Source organism: Trichosurus vulpecula, chromosome 5 (genome assembly GCF_011100635.1).
Source record: "Trichosurus vulpecula isolate mTriVul1 chromosome 5, mTriVul1.pri, whole genome shotgun sequence".
Taxonomy (NCBI): domain Eukaryota; kingdom Metazoa; phylum Chordata; class Mammalia; order Diprotodontia; family Phalangeridae; genus Trichosurus; species Trichosurus vulpecula.
In genome coordinates this window covers 207,125,030-207,139,609 of record NC_050577.1, presented here as the reverse complement: position 1 = coordinate 207,139,609, position 14,580 = coordinate 207,125,030, and the positions used below count along the sequence as shown (strand labels likewise).

At 41.8% G+C, this 14,580-nt stretch overlaps 1 protein-coding gene across 1 annotated transcript; it reads left to right on the top strand.

The window, feature by feature from the left end:
* Positions 1-10,899: 10,899 nt before the first annotated feature.
* LOC118850716 (isocitrate dehydrogenase [NAD] subunit beta, mitochondrial-like) lies at positions 10,900-12,626 on the top strand. Its single transcript, XM_036760314.1, has 2 exons — positions 10,900-11,976; positions 12,505-12,626. The coding sequence occupies exons 1-2, from the start codon at positions 10,900-10,902 to the stop codon at positions 12,592-12,594; spliced, it is 1,167 nt and encodes a 388-aa protein (XP_036616209.1). The 3' UTR covers positions 12,595-12,626.
* Positions 12,627-14,580: the final 1,954 nt, after the last annotated feature.

Here is a 14,580-nt window from a genome sequence, read left to right as displayed (position 1 = left end):
CCAAGGTTCAAGATTTAGTATCTTTTAATCCAGTATTCCACTTCTCTAGCTAAGGACCCTTCAATTCAAGGATTGAGGATTAAGACCCTGGGGGAGGAATTGGGCCTGTCCAAATCATAAGCCCCTTTCTGCCTATTTTCTTCTCCAAATGCTAGGGGAAAAGGTTGGCCCTCATCAGTGCCTACCACTCACCCCCAACCCCACACTCAGAGGCCCCTCATTTTCCTTTATATCTTTACCCAGCCCAGAGTTAGACTGGAACTGAAGGCTTTCCAGCCTCCAGATTGAAGTACCTTTCCTTAGCTCCCTGTCTGCCATCCTCCAGCCCTTCCCTCAGTTTCCTTAAGGTTCCTTCTAGAATTTCTCCCTCTCCACTTAGGCTCTATGTCCTCAGAGCAGATGTTGGGAGGATGGGGCAGGAACCTCTCCACTCCCCACCTCAATGACTTCATGTTTCCCAGAGAACATACAAGAAGCTGGAAAATAAATCCAAACACTATATTTTTTCTTAAAAAAAAGTTTGGAGACCAATGACCACTATGTCTTTAACAAAATAAAAACATAAACAATAACAAAGAGTTTAGAGACCAGTGTTCCACATAATCAATGACTTCTGAGGTAACCTAATGTTTTAGTTTCCCTAGTATTTAATCACTCAGAACTACTTCATTTTGCCTCAGCAACATTCCAATTGTAATTATTAGCCCAAAAGCAACTCTGTAAGGTAAATAAAATTCAGTTTTTTCCAAGTGTTAGAGTGTAAAGTAATAACTATTTGGGTGAAAAGTCATAAGTGTCAATGGTAGTAAGTTGTCAGCTGATTCCATGCAAGGAAACAAGACCTGACTGTAAATCTATGGCTTAGGAGAGAACCAGAAGATTAACCTACTGACCAGTTAAACTTTATGTATTTTATGACCAGATAAACTATATCTTGTGACTTTATCTGCCTCACCTGTTCTATTAGAATTTTACTTACAGACTCTTTGTGAATAGGGTGAGTTATAACATAATGGGGCTACATCATAGAATTTCAAAGCCTTTGCATCAGGACCATAAAGCTTGAGGTTTCTCATATGACAGGTTTCTTAACCCCTTAAAAATGAGGAACCGTTACTGAAAGGATGAAAGGTACTTGACTTTGGAAGGGAAGGAAAGAACATCATAGAATATTTGAGCAGAAAGAGACTTTTTGAAACCACTTAACCATAGCTCATAGAAACAATAAGGCTTACCCAAACTTTTCTTTTTTTTCTTTTCCTTTCCTTCACTTTTCTTTTTTTCTTTCCACTCTCCATACTTCCCCCTCTTTCTTTCTTCCTTTCTATTTCATTGTGCCATCTGTATAGGGAAGCAAGTCCAAGTTAGGAAACTTCAGCTACCAGGAACTTTTATCTCTGGGACAGTGAGGGGAGTTGGACATCCGAACTGGGGAAGATTGAGGGAACCTCTGCTGACAAGGAATGCCAGACTCAGTCGTGCTGCGAAGATGTGGTGGGGCAAGAAGGAACCACCACATGCCTGGTGAGTGCAGAAGTAGTTGGGTGGGGACACCACTGGTTATGGGCACTTAAAAGAAGGTCTTGGTTCTGGTTCCAGGCCACAGGGGAGAACTGAAGGAGGATCTGAGGTCAGAGGCACCACACCCCATACCCCAGGACTAGAGGTGATTACAAAACTAAGTTGCTAACAAAATGGGAGGCAAATGAGAAAGGATCCAACCATAGAGAGTTACCATGGGAATAGAGAAGACCAGAGTTCATCTTCAGAGGAAGATACTGAAGCAAAGAAATTTTCTTCTATTCCAAAAAGTAATATCAAATAGTCACCTACCCAAAAAGAATTCATGGAAGAAATTTAAAAAGACTTTAAAAATCAAATGAGAAAGACTGAGGAAAACCTTAAAAAATAAGCACAATCCAAGAAAAACAAGAAGGTTATGAAAAGAAGTTCAACCAATTAGAGAAGGAGTTCCAGAATATTAAGGAAGAAAACATCTCCTTGAAAATCAGAATTGGGCAAGGAGAAGCCAGTGGAGAAGAGATCAAGAAATAATAAAACAAAATGTAAAGAATGAAAAAAAAGAAGAGAATGTGAAACATCTCATAAAAAAGCAACTCATCTGGAGAACAGACCAAGAAGAGAAAACGTAACAATAATTGGATTACCTGGAAGCTATGATAAAAAAAAAAGAACCTTGGCACAATAATACAAGAAATAATTAAATAAAATTGTCCTAAAGCATTAGAACAAGAAAGAAAATTGGAAACAGAAAAAAATCCACCCATCACCACCTGAAAGAGATCCTACAAGAAAAACCCACAGTAATATCACAACTAAATTCCAAAACCCCCAGCTCAAGGATACAAGAAATAATTAAATTGTCCTGGAACATTAGAACAAGAAGGGAAAGTAGAAATAGAAAAAACCCACCAATCACCACCTGAAAGAGCTCCTACAAGGAAAACCCACAGGAATATCATAGTCAAATTCTGAAACCCTAAGATCAAGGATAAAAAATTATGAATATCAAGAGAAAAACCAATTTAAATATGGTGGTGCCACAATTAGAATCCCACAAGATTTAGCAGGGATGACCCTAAAAGACCACAGGTCTTGGAACATTATATATGAAAGAGCAAAAGAACAGGGATTCCAACTGAAAATATCATACCCAGAAAAGCTAAGCATAATCCTGAATGGAAAAAAAGCTAATTTAACGAATTGTCAGACTTTCTGGATTTTGTTAAAAAACAAAAACAAAACCTGAACTTAATAGAAGATTTGACATACTAGAGCCAAGAGAAATTTAAGGTACTTACCAAAGACTAATTACAAGGAACTCAATAAGGATAGACTGTTTACCTTTTATGTATGTAAAATGTAAAGTGTATGTCTAAGATTGTTATTAGTAATTGGGAAGTTCATAAGAAAGATTGGGGTAAATCTGAGTATGATGTAATTTATAAAGTAAAACCATGTAGGAATAGCTAAAAAGAGTAATTATCTTATACAAATGAGGTGTGAGAGGAAGAGCTGACACAGAAGAATAAGATGAAGGAGGAAGGCTGGTAGTTCTGGAAGCCTATTTTCATGGGGAATGGTTCCAAGAAGTAACAATACATATATCCAAAAGAGTATAAAAGTCTTCTAAATTCAGAAAGAAATCAAATGCTAAGGGGATAGGGAACAGGTAGAGGATAAAGGAGAGATCTTTAGCAGGAAGGGTGAGGAAATAGGTTAAAGAGGGTATAGAAGGGTATTTAGATTAATGGGAATGGGAGGATAAGGGAGGGATCCTTGGAAGAGGGGTAAGTTAAGTAATAGGAGGGAAAGGTAGTGGGTAGAAGTAAAATAGAGGAGTCAGGAGGGTTAGGAAATATGAGATACACAGAAACATAAAATAGAGATCAAGAGTAGAATCTGTTAGGGAAAAAGTAGCAGGAGCAGTAATCATGATTTTGGACAAAGTCAAGGCTAACACAGATTTAATGAAAAGAGAAGAATAAGGAAACTACAGTATGTGTCAGCCATATTTATCAACTTTTTTTGGACTATTTAAAACAACTAGGTAGTATAAGGTGGGAATTTTGCTATGGGGTAGGAAATGATGAATTGGAAAAATATGGAAAGAATTGGAATTATGTAGGAAGAGGTTATCCAACCTCAGAGAAACAGAGGATAAATAAATATAGTCTTACATAGATGCATATTAATGCATATGTCTATACATGACTAGGATTATCAATATCTAAGTATACATATATATGTATAAATAAGTGTATATAGGGGCAGCTAGGTGGCACAGTGAGTTGAGCACCGGCCCTGGAGTCAGGAGGACCTGAGTTCAAATCCAGCCTCAGACATTTGACACATGTACTAGCTGTGTGAATTTGGGCAAGTCACTTAACCCCAATTGCCAAAAAAAAAAGAAAAAAAATAAGTGTATATATATATATATATGCAGGTATATGAGTGTATGCTTATATGTATATCTTTGTGTGTATATGTTTACGTGTATATGTGCATGTACATATCTATATCTCTATATAAATATATCCATGCTTAATTGTAGCCTTCTGGGGGGTGGGGAAGAAGAAGGAAAAAGAACAAAGTAAAAAGTGCACAGCAGAGAGCAAAAGAAAACTTATAAGGGAGCAAAGAAAAAAACATGAATCTTCTTGGTTCCAACCCCAGTGCTTTATCCACTGAGCCACTTAGCTGCCATAGGGGACATATATGTAAGAGATATTTTGAAGGTAGAAACAGCAAGATTTGGCAACAGATTGGAAATGTCATGAATGATGAGTCAAGTGAATGTAGAGTCAAGGATGACATTGAAGGTGAGAGCAAGAGGGACTGGGAGGATGGTGGTGTCCTTGTCAGTAATGGGAAAGTTTGAGAGGGAAGTTTGCAAAATCTGTACCAAGATTGATTTTTTTCCAGCCTAAAATGTATTATAAATGTCTCCATCAGGGATCTCATACCTAAGAATCTTGTGTCCTGTGACAACATCCAAATACCTCCCAGAAATTTACTTCTGAATGTTGGCAGTTCTCTAGTAATGGACTCTCCCCTTCCAGTAAAGATGCTGGGCTATCCAATACAACAACCTTGCATTTGCCAATTACTTTGGCTACTCTGGCCCATTCAGGACTGTCCATAGTCTCTTTACCTTTAATGCACTTGGATTTATCACAGGGTTTAGGGTCTTTGTATAGCCTCCATGGGAGCTAGATAGGCAGTGTGCTACATTGAGCCGATCAACAACCACACCAAATCTCTCTTTCTTCTGTCAATATATATATTATATGCAACAAGCATTTATTAAAAACTTACAGTTTGCCAGATATCATCCTCAGTGCCAGGCATACAAATACAAGCAAAAAGATTGTAAGCTCCTCCTTCAAGGAGCTAACATTCTCATGGAGGAAGATAACACACGAAACAGGAGCTGAAAAGTGGGGAGGAGGGAAGGAGACCTGCATGTGGACATGGTGGTTAAGTCCGGAGAATGAAATCTGGCCTTTCTTCAATGTGTAGGTTCTGGGAAGAACTCATCAATGGGAGAAGGGGCCCATTTTACCTTTTTACCTCGTCCCAAGTTTCAAGGTAATCATTAGGTACACAGTGACATTTTTCATAAATTACAAAATAACATCTCTTTCATTATTTAATCTTTGTGCCCCACCTAGTTTATTAAATTTTTTATTTAATTTTATTTAAAAATGCCCTCATCTTCTGTGCTCAAGTCAACGTAGAGGTTACTGGCCTTACCACTTCAAAAGTGTAGTAAACATTATTATTTGTAATGCATCAGTTATCAGTAGAAAATCACCTCTAACCAATGTGGCTCAGTTCTGGAAATGCACTTCCACCACTTAACTCTCTTAGAATGGCAGCCAGAGACTCTTAAGAATTCTTTTCATTTTTCCTTGAAAAATAAAAGCTAAATTCTTTTCTTTAAGGATCTCACTCCTATTTTTTTCTCCTTAACATTTAACTCAGACAGTTCTCTTGGTCCACAATCTCTGTACTTCATACAATCTCTCTCCAGCCAGCAAGGTTAACAGAATGGCAGTTATATTTTCAGTCTTCTCTCCATTTCCTCATATATGACAATTAAGCTGTATTCCTCAATATTTCATCTCATCACTCCAGACATGGGGAATAGTCCATATGAAAAGTCATATAGATAGGAGTAAGAATATCATCTATAGGGAACAGCACTAAATAATAAGATGCAAGAAGGGGGAGCAATATGTAATGTCTATGAAATTGGGCTAGGGCCAGATTGTGGAGGGCCTTAAATGTCACTGAGCACTTTGTACTTTATCCGAGAGGCAGTTGAAAGCTTCAATTTGACAACTCTGTGGAAGATGGATTGGAAAGAGAATAGATGTGATACAAGGAAATCAATTTGGAGAATAATGAAATAGTCCAGGCAAGAGATGTGTTAAGGATATAAGCAAAGGTAGTAATTGTGTGAGTGAAGAAAAGGAGACTGATGGTGGAGACCTAGTGGAAGTGGAATTGAAAAGATTGGCAACTGATTGGATATGAGTTGTGAGGGACAGTGAAGAGTCAGATGACTCTGTGACAGTTATTTGGACTATGTGTGACACTTGGGAAACTGTGTATGGACTCTGCAAAGCAAACAATCTAGATTATCTTGTTGGTTGCTTTTCTTAAGTTTAAGGAAAAGTAATATGGCACTGTGATAATTATCCTACTTCCAGGGATTGTGATATTGAATGTGTCCACCAGGTGGCAGCCCACTCAAGCCACAGATCCAGGTGATTGAGTAGTTTAAAATCCCAGATGACAAGGTTCTGAAATTCAAGTATTGTATCAGCAAGACAATAAGCACAATATTGTCAAAATGCCTATGTGGTTCTGTACAGCAAAATATAAGAGACTCGCCCAGTGGTGTGATTCAGATAAATTAATGACCAGTTCTCCCCAGAATGATATGGCGAGTGTAGGCCCTGCCCCTGCTAACAACTGGTTCCCAGAATTCAACCTAAAATTAGATATAGGTTCTGCCAAACCAATGTGAACCGGTTGAATCCCACCACTGTACTCTCCATAGTAGAAGGTAGAAGAAGTAAACTATTTATTCAGACACCAAAAAACCAGGTCCTGAAACCAATAGGCCCAATCTATCCCAGCAGCAAAAAATTCAATACACAAAACGCAGCACGGAGCCTTGCCATCTCATTAGCCTGACATCCCCCTCCTGGGGCCTTGCCACCAACACATACACTCACAGAACAGCACACATCATCTCTTTCCCTCAGCTCCGTGCTCTCAGCATTTCTTGTGACACACTTTCCTTTTCCTCTCAACAAGCTCCTCTCACCTGTGACGTAAGCAGGTCACATGGCCTATTAATGCATGGGAAAGATCTTCAAATCTAAATTGTCATTACAGGTATTAAGTATTGCCTCTCTACTACCTGCCAAAACATCCCTCTACATTCACAGGACAAACGCAATCAACATACCCCAGTCACATTAAAAAAAAAACAAACCTGTTGTGCCCATGCCTGTTTTGCCTATAATTTATTTTAAAGAAAATCAATCTGAAAAGAAAATAAAAGTCCTGGAAGAAATTTCCAGAGCATCACAAGACATTATCACAACTCTTTGAGGGTCCGTTAACAAGTAGAGTTATTGGTTCATGACCTAACAAACCATGAGGGCCCTTCAAAAAACCTTTTGAGGAAACAATTGCTATTAAAAGAGATGCTTCTATATCTGCAGGGCAAAGAAGGGAGTTTGCTGAGAAAGTAGGGAACCAGAAAGCTGCTCTGAGTTAGAGTTTCTGCTCCTGGGACAGGATAGATCTTTTTCATATTCATTTCTACTCAAATTAGCCTTCAAAACAGATGATATAACAGACTGAGTTCAGCAAAATTCCTTTCCAGGTGACTTGATCAATGAAGCAATGGGGGTCACTAGAGAAGTGAAAGATTTTGTTTGCCTGGGAACGATGCATGCAAGAATTATTTGACCATGGTTACCATGAAAACCTAAGGATAAAATCTGCACAGTAGTGATGAACGCATTTATGTTTTCTAAGGCCTTAATTTTTTTTAAAAAATTGGTATAATGTGGCCTTTTGAGCATGCCCAATAACAGATGGGTGAGGTAGCCCCCTTTGATTGATCACCTGCATCTTTAAAACTGGTAGGACCAAAGTGACTTTTGGCATCCATACTGTTGCCATATGAGGAGGTCAGCACAGAGTTTGCAGTGTATAATGAAAATAGTTCTCATTTCTGTACTACTTTAAAGTTTACAAAGCACTTTCCTCACAACAACACCAAGAGGTAGGAAGTGCAAATATTTTTATTGCCATTTTATAGATGAGGAAGCTGAGGTTCAGAGAGGTGACCACTTTTCCACAATCTCACAGATACCAAGTGTTAGAGCCCAGATTTTCAGATTTCATATCTGGCTCTTCTCTTTACACAATACAGTACCATACATATGAACCATTTCACGGGACGGTCTGGAAACATAACTCTTGTGCATGAAAAACTTCAGGTGCAGGGACGTACCATCAAAACTATTTAAAATTTTTTTCCATAACCCTTTCTATGTTAAAAAACAGGATGCATAACACTTTTACAAAAGGAATGAAGTTACTGCTTTTGTCCTTCCTAAGGGACAAAATGTGCTCAGGACTATAGGTGCTGCGAAAAGCTCCTCTATTTTTGTCTTATGGGAAACTCTTGTGTAATCTTTTACAATTTCATGAATAAATCCTAGGTCACGTGGGGACCATACATCTAGTAAATGTCAGAGGTGACATTTGAACCCACCTCTTTTTGACTCCAAGCTCAGCACTCTGTCTGCTACTCCTGCTGCCTTTCCTAGAGTGTGGATTTGAGGTTCAAAACAGGAAAAGATACCTGTTAATCAGGTTTAGCTGTTCTTTAAAAATTATGGTGTGTCATTTGGAGGAAGCAGAGCTAGCATCCCTTGATTTTGTTTCTAGGATTTTAGATGAAGTGGAAGGGTGGAAATTAGACTGGATTTAAACCTAAAAGATGTACGTTTGAATCCAGGTCCTGTCACTGCCTGTGTGACCTGAGCTAAGAAGACCCTAGCTGACTGATATGTAATAGGGTAATTGGGGGGCCTTGTACCCTGGCACCTTTTAGTAGGTTACATGTTCCTTGTTAAAGAGCATCCATGATTCTTCTGGGTCCCTTGGTCTACATGACCCAGGGTTGGGGGGGGCAGCGATGGCACCTGCACTGTACCAAATAGAATTGGTGTTTGATCCAGGAAGCCTCCCACTTAATAGATTTAAAAAATGAAGCCAGAGATTATCTGTCTGTCTGTCTTTTACACCCAAGCTGATTTCTTTCCCTTTCTCCACCCCATGGTAGCTATTGCAGCTGTGTGCACATGACAATCAGTACAAGTGTTTTACACATGGTCCCTGTACCAACGAGCCTGAGATGATGCCCAGATCCATTTCTGCTTTGTTTCTCTTCCTGAGCACTGGTGTTCAAAAGCAATGCTGAAACGGATATTTTTAGTCCGGGAGACTACCTCATATGTTCTAGAGGTCAGAAGGCGAACTGAAAGGGGCTAAAATGAAGGCTCAGCTTCCTGGGGGTGTCCCCTTTGCCTCAATTACAAATAGATACTTAGGGGAATACTTTGGCAGTGGGCTGAGGGCAGCTCTTTGGATCACAGAAAAAGTCTCCACTCAATTCAATACTCAAACAATTTTCTCTTTTTTTTCTAAATTTATTTATTTTTAGTTTACAAGATTCAGTTCCACAAGCTTTTGAGTTCCAAATTTTCTCCCCTTGCTTCCCCTCCCAATGCTCCAAGATGGCATGCAATCTGATATAGGCTCTACATATACATTGACATTAAACATATTTCCACAGTAGTTATGTTGCAAAGAAGAATTATAACTAACAGAATTAACCATTAGGAAGAAGAAACAAAACAAAACAAAAAAAGAGAAAGACCAAAAAGTACGCTTTGATCTGCTTTCAGACTCCTTTAATTCTTTCGATGCAGATAGCATTTTCCATCATGAGCCTTTTGGGGTTGTCTTAGCGTCTTGCATTGCTGAGAAGAGCCAATGAAATGGAAAGAATAATTATGAAATGACCAAAACTGAATATTGCAAAATTATCATGATGAAACTTTAGCCCCAAAGAGACATGAGAAGGCACTTTCCCCACTTTGATTATCTAACTTTATTTCTGTAGTTACAGCTTGGTTAGTGCTGGGACCATGAAAAAAAAGTTTTACCAGTTTTTCCTTTTTTTTTTTAAAACCTAATCTCCAACAGATAGCCTAGGGTAGAAGTCAGTAAAGTTAATAAATCTCTCCCAGTGTTTCTAGCCTACAGCAAAACATGACAGATATTTTATAATTACAGAGACACAGACACAGACAAAATGACAAGACAAATAACACACAAATCTAATTTTACCTGTAGATTCAGTGAGGATGATCTGGGTATATTGCTGTCTCTCCCAAGCAAGAACAAAAACGTATTGGCTGTAGGTCTTGGATGAGGCACTAGCCTGGGTTACCAGCTTTCCTAACAGGGAAGATGGAGATGTTGCAAGGAGAGGTACAGGGGACAACTAATCCCTTTGAAATGTAACTCTTGTGTAGGGGCCTACCACCTCCAATAGCAGCACAGGGAAGTGGGTACTGGGTGAGACATGGGAGAAGGTGCAAGGGGTCAACTTGAACTTCTTGGGGGGCAGCTGTAGAGATGTGTTCAATGTCTGCGTGGTCCATGTCACATAACTGGGGCAAGACCTCGGCTAGAGGCAGCATTTCCTCAAGGGTCCCAAGTTCCTTGGACCAAGGCAGGGGGTTTGGGCTTCTATCCAGGGTGAAACTGAGCACAGCAGAGAGGAAAGGTAGGACATCCAGTGAAAAAAGTGACAAGGGGCCTCAGGGACGAGGAGCAAGGTATGTTGGAAATGATTCTGTCTGAGAATGATAGGAAGAGGGGAGGCCAGAAAAGCTCAGAAGGGCTTGTTAAAAACTCCTGAGGAGGTTTAGTTTCTGCCCACCCATGGAGGCCAAAAATTGTTGAGGTTCAGTCTCTGCCCACCTAGGGACAAAACTATTGGGGTTTCATGATGTAATGTGGTGGAACCATCTCAGAGAATTCGGAGTCAGACTACCTATAATCCAAGTATAAACATTTATTGAGATTGATGCCTCTCATGAAGCAGGCTAAGTTCCAAGAGGAACCAGCACCTTCGGAGAGTGCAAAATGGATTTTTTATAGGGTAAAGATGCAATTACAGAACAGAAATTTACATAGAATACAGGAATAGGATTAATATTTAAAAGGCAGGCTCCCCCAAGTCTCCTCAATCCAGGGACATCGGCAAAGATGGCGACCCTTAGCGGAATTCGTGCGCTTAGCCGGGCCCTGGTGGTGCCCCCGAGCCTCGGGGCCTGGAGGGGCCTAATCACCACGGCCGCTGCCCGAGCGACCCCGCCGAGCGCGGTGGATGATGTGAAGGTGGAGGGTGCATTCCCCGTCACCATGCTGCCTGGTGACGGTGTGGGGCCTGAGCTCATGCATGCTGTCAAAGAAGTCTTCAAGGCGGCCAATGTCCCTGTGGAGTTTCAGGAGCATCACCTGAGTGAGGTGCAGAACATGGCCTCAGAAGAGAAATTGGAGCAGGTGCTGAGCTCCATGAAGGAAAACAAGGTTGCTATCATTGGAAAAATTCACACCCCAATGGACACAGAGTACAAGGGGGACTTGGCCTCTTATGACATGCGGCTCAGGCGTAAGCTGGACCTGTTTGCCAAAGTTGTCCATGTCAAGAGCCTCCCGGGGTACAAAACTCGACACAACAACCTGGACTTGGTGATCATCCGGGAGCAGACTGAGGGAGAATACAGCTCCCTGGAGCACGAGAGTGCCAGGGGTGTGATTGAATGTTTGAAGATTGTCACTCGTGCCAAGTCCCAGCGAATTGCCAAGTTCGCTTTTGACTATGCCACGAAGAAGGGTCGAGGGAAGGTCACGGCTGTGCACAAGGCCAACATTATGAAGCTGGGCGATGGCCTCTTTCTGCAGTGCTGTGAGGAGGTGGCTGAGCTGTACCCCAAGATCAAGTTTGAGACCATGATCATAGACAACTGTTGTATGCAGCTGGTGCAGAATCCATACCAATTCGATGTGCTCGTGATGCCCAATCTCTATGGAAACATCATTGACAACCTGGCGGCGGGTCTGGTGGGAGGTGCAGGTGTGGTTCCTGGTGAGAGCTACAGTGCTGAATATGCCGTTTTTGAAACAGGTGCAAGGCACCCGTTTGCCCAGGCTGTAGGCAGGAACATTGCCAACCCAACCGCCATGCTGCTGTCTGCCAGCAATATGCTGAGGCACCTCAACTTGGAATATCACTCCAACATGATTGCTGAGGCTGTGAAGAAGGTGATCAAAGTTGGCAAAGTTCGGACTCGGGACATGGGCAGCTACAGCACCACATCTGACTTCATCAAGTCTGTCATCAGCCACCTGCACCCCCCTCATGGGGGCTAGAACCTTCCCATTTCCGTATCTTTTCTTTGAATAGAGCCCCCCCTCCAACTCACCCCGATCCCATTTCCATAAAATGGACCATGTGGAGGAACCTGCCTCTGCCCCCATTCCATTGGAGATCTCTTTTATCCGTAGCTGTTTGCTTTTGTCCCAATAAAAACATGGACCAGAGCCCCCCACAACTCAACCCAATCCTGCTTCCATAAAATCAACCACGTGGAGGAGCCTACCTCTGCCCCCCTTCCATTCCATGGGACAAGATCTTATCTACAGCTGTTTGTGCTTTTGTTTCAATAAAAACATGGACCAGTCAAGGATCTTTGTGCTAACCTGGCACCAATAGCTTCTGTGGGAGTATGGGGGAGGTACCCTATTGCATTAATTGGGGTAAGAATACTAGGGCCTGGGTTAAATTATTACCCCCCTTTTCCCTCACAGGTTCGTACCCCGGACATGGGCGGCTATGCCACCTGCCGGGATCTCACCCAGGCCATCATTAGTAGTCTACCTAACCCACAAGCTTCCTGACAAATCTGGGAGAAGAAATAAATTAAGCCAAGCCAAAACCAAAAAAAAAAAATATTAAAAAGGCAGGAGGAGTTTGGTAAGGGATTAGATAATGGATGAGGGGTCCTAGCCTCAGTGGAACTGCACAGGTACTATGGTAGGGTGGGCCCCTTCTATTGTTTGGTGGTCAAGCGTTCTGGTCATGCTGCCCTCCAATTGACTAGCTATTGTGGTCCCATCTGGTTAAAATAGATAGTTAGGTATTGTGGTCCTGTCTTGGGCTAAATGGATGATGATTATGATTGAACACCTGTTTGCATGGGAAAGGGCCTATGGGACAGTGCTGGGTTTCTGTTTCTGAGGGAACTAAGAGTTTACCTGCTGTTCTAGTGAGCAGTGAGGCATAAGTTAGGACATGGGGGGGGGTGGCTAGGAAGGTACAGTGGGCCTGTAATGAAGTTAAAATATTGGGGCTGAGGGCAGCTCTCTTAGGACTCCATCACTCCCACCACAAATAGGCCATCATTACTCCAAAGAAGGGGGCAGCAGGGAATTTGTAAAGATCCAAGAGTAACAGGGTGGCCCCTGTATCCACCAAGGTGTAGCTAGGGGTGGATCTGTACTACCATGGACAACTCTCCTAGTGGAGAGAGGGAAAAAGAGGGGTAGATGGGGACTGGATCCTGCAAACTTTCCTTGGAGCACCCCTAAGGTTGTGTGGGAGGGCCAGGGTGCCCTGATATCCCTTATTCTACATAATCCTGAGGTGGATCCTACATTCAGATTTAAAGGGGCAGATCCCGATGGGGTTAAGTTCAGGGATCTGGTCAGTAGGTAGAGTAGAGTGGCCTCCATCAAAGGAAGTCCTCAAGGGGAGAGGAAGGGGAGGAAGTGATAAGTAGGGTGGAGGCACAATGGTGAGAAGGGTAAGGCAGGCTGGGGCCATTGGGAAAGAGGGTAGAGTAGGGTAAAGGGGGGTAGGTGGTGCTGAATGGGGTGGGATACTGAGGGGAGTTCTGGAGCCAAGGTGGCTTCCTGAGTTTTAAGGGAAGAAGCTTCCATCTTACATTTTTGCTCTGCCATTTCAGCAAACTGGTGGTGGAAACACTCCCATCCTAGTATAGACTAGGACTTCTTAAACTTTTTCCACACTTGACTCCTTCAATGCTTACACTGGTCTAGATGTCTTCTCAGTTTTTAAGCTCAGTTTGTTTTTAGGATAAATCAATTTAGACTGGTCAAAGAGCCTCAATGGGGCCAACATTATTCAGAGTTGTCTTTAGTTAACTGACCCATGACTCCAGAGCTGGCAATGATGGGGTGCTTGTGTGCCCGTGCCTGGACCCCAATTCCAAAATCCCATCCAGTTCTAAAATCACATCTCTCCCTAGCCTCAAAATACTGTCTCAGGCAGTTCCTCTCTAGTTCAAGGGCAGCATGCCCTAGCAAAATTCTTATCTCCCCTCCTGACACAGTAGCCAGCCACACCTACCTATAGAATTTATTGGTGCAGACTTCCTGTGTATGCACTAAATTGGCTGTGCACTGAGCCATAACAATATTTACTACTTACTAACCTTACTGATATGTATCCTAGACATAGTCATATGTATACTCCCTTACATTTATCTTGTCTAGCAAGACATTGACAAAAGCAGCCTGGATATTTCCAGTTGGCTCTGACTGTTAGTTGAATTAGTGACATTTCAGATCTAAAACCACACCTCCATGTAGCCCCCCCCCCTTCCTTTGGCTATTTCCCAGTGAACTCTGGGTAAAATGCCTGCGCAGTAGATCCTAATTGTGCATGTTCCTTTAAGAACTAACCACTCCCTAATCCCACCCCAAAACAATTAATTAACACACTTGGCACATGTTTCACCCCAAAATGTCCTATATAAGTTATACTTGTATCCCCTTTTAGATTTCAGTTTCCCTAAGAACTCTTGCCCACTGAAAAGCATAATAAATCTTTGCCACCTTGACTTAAAGAATGCTTGAGTCTAC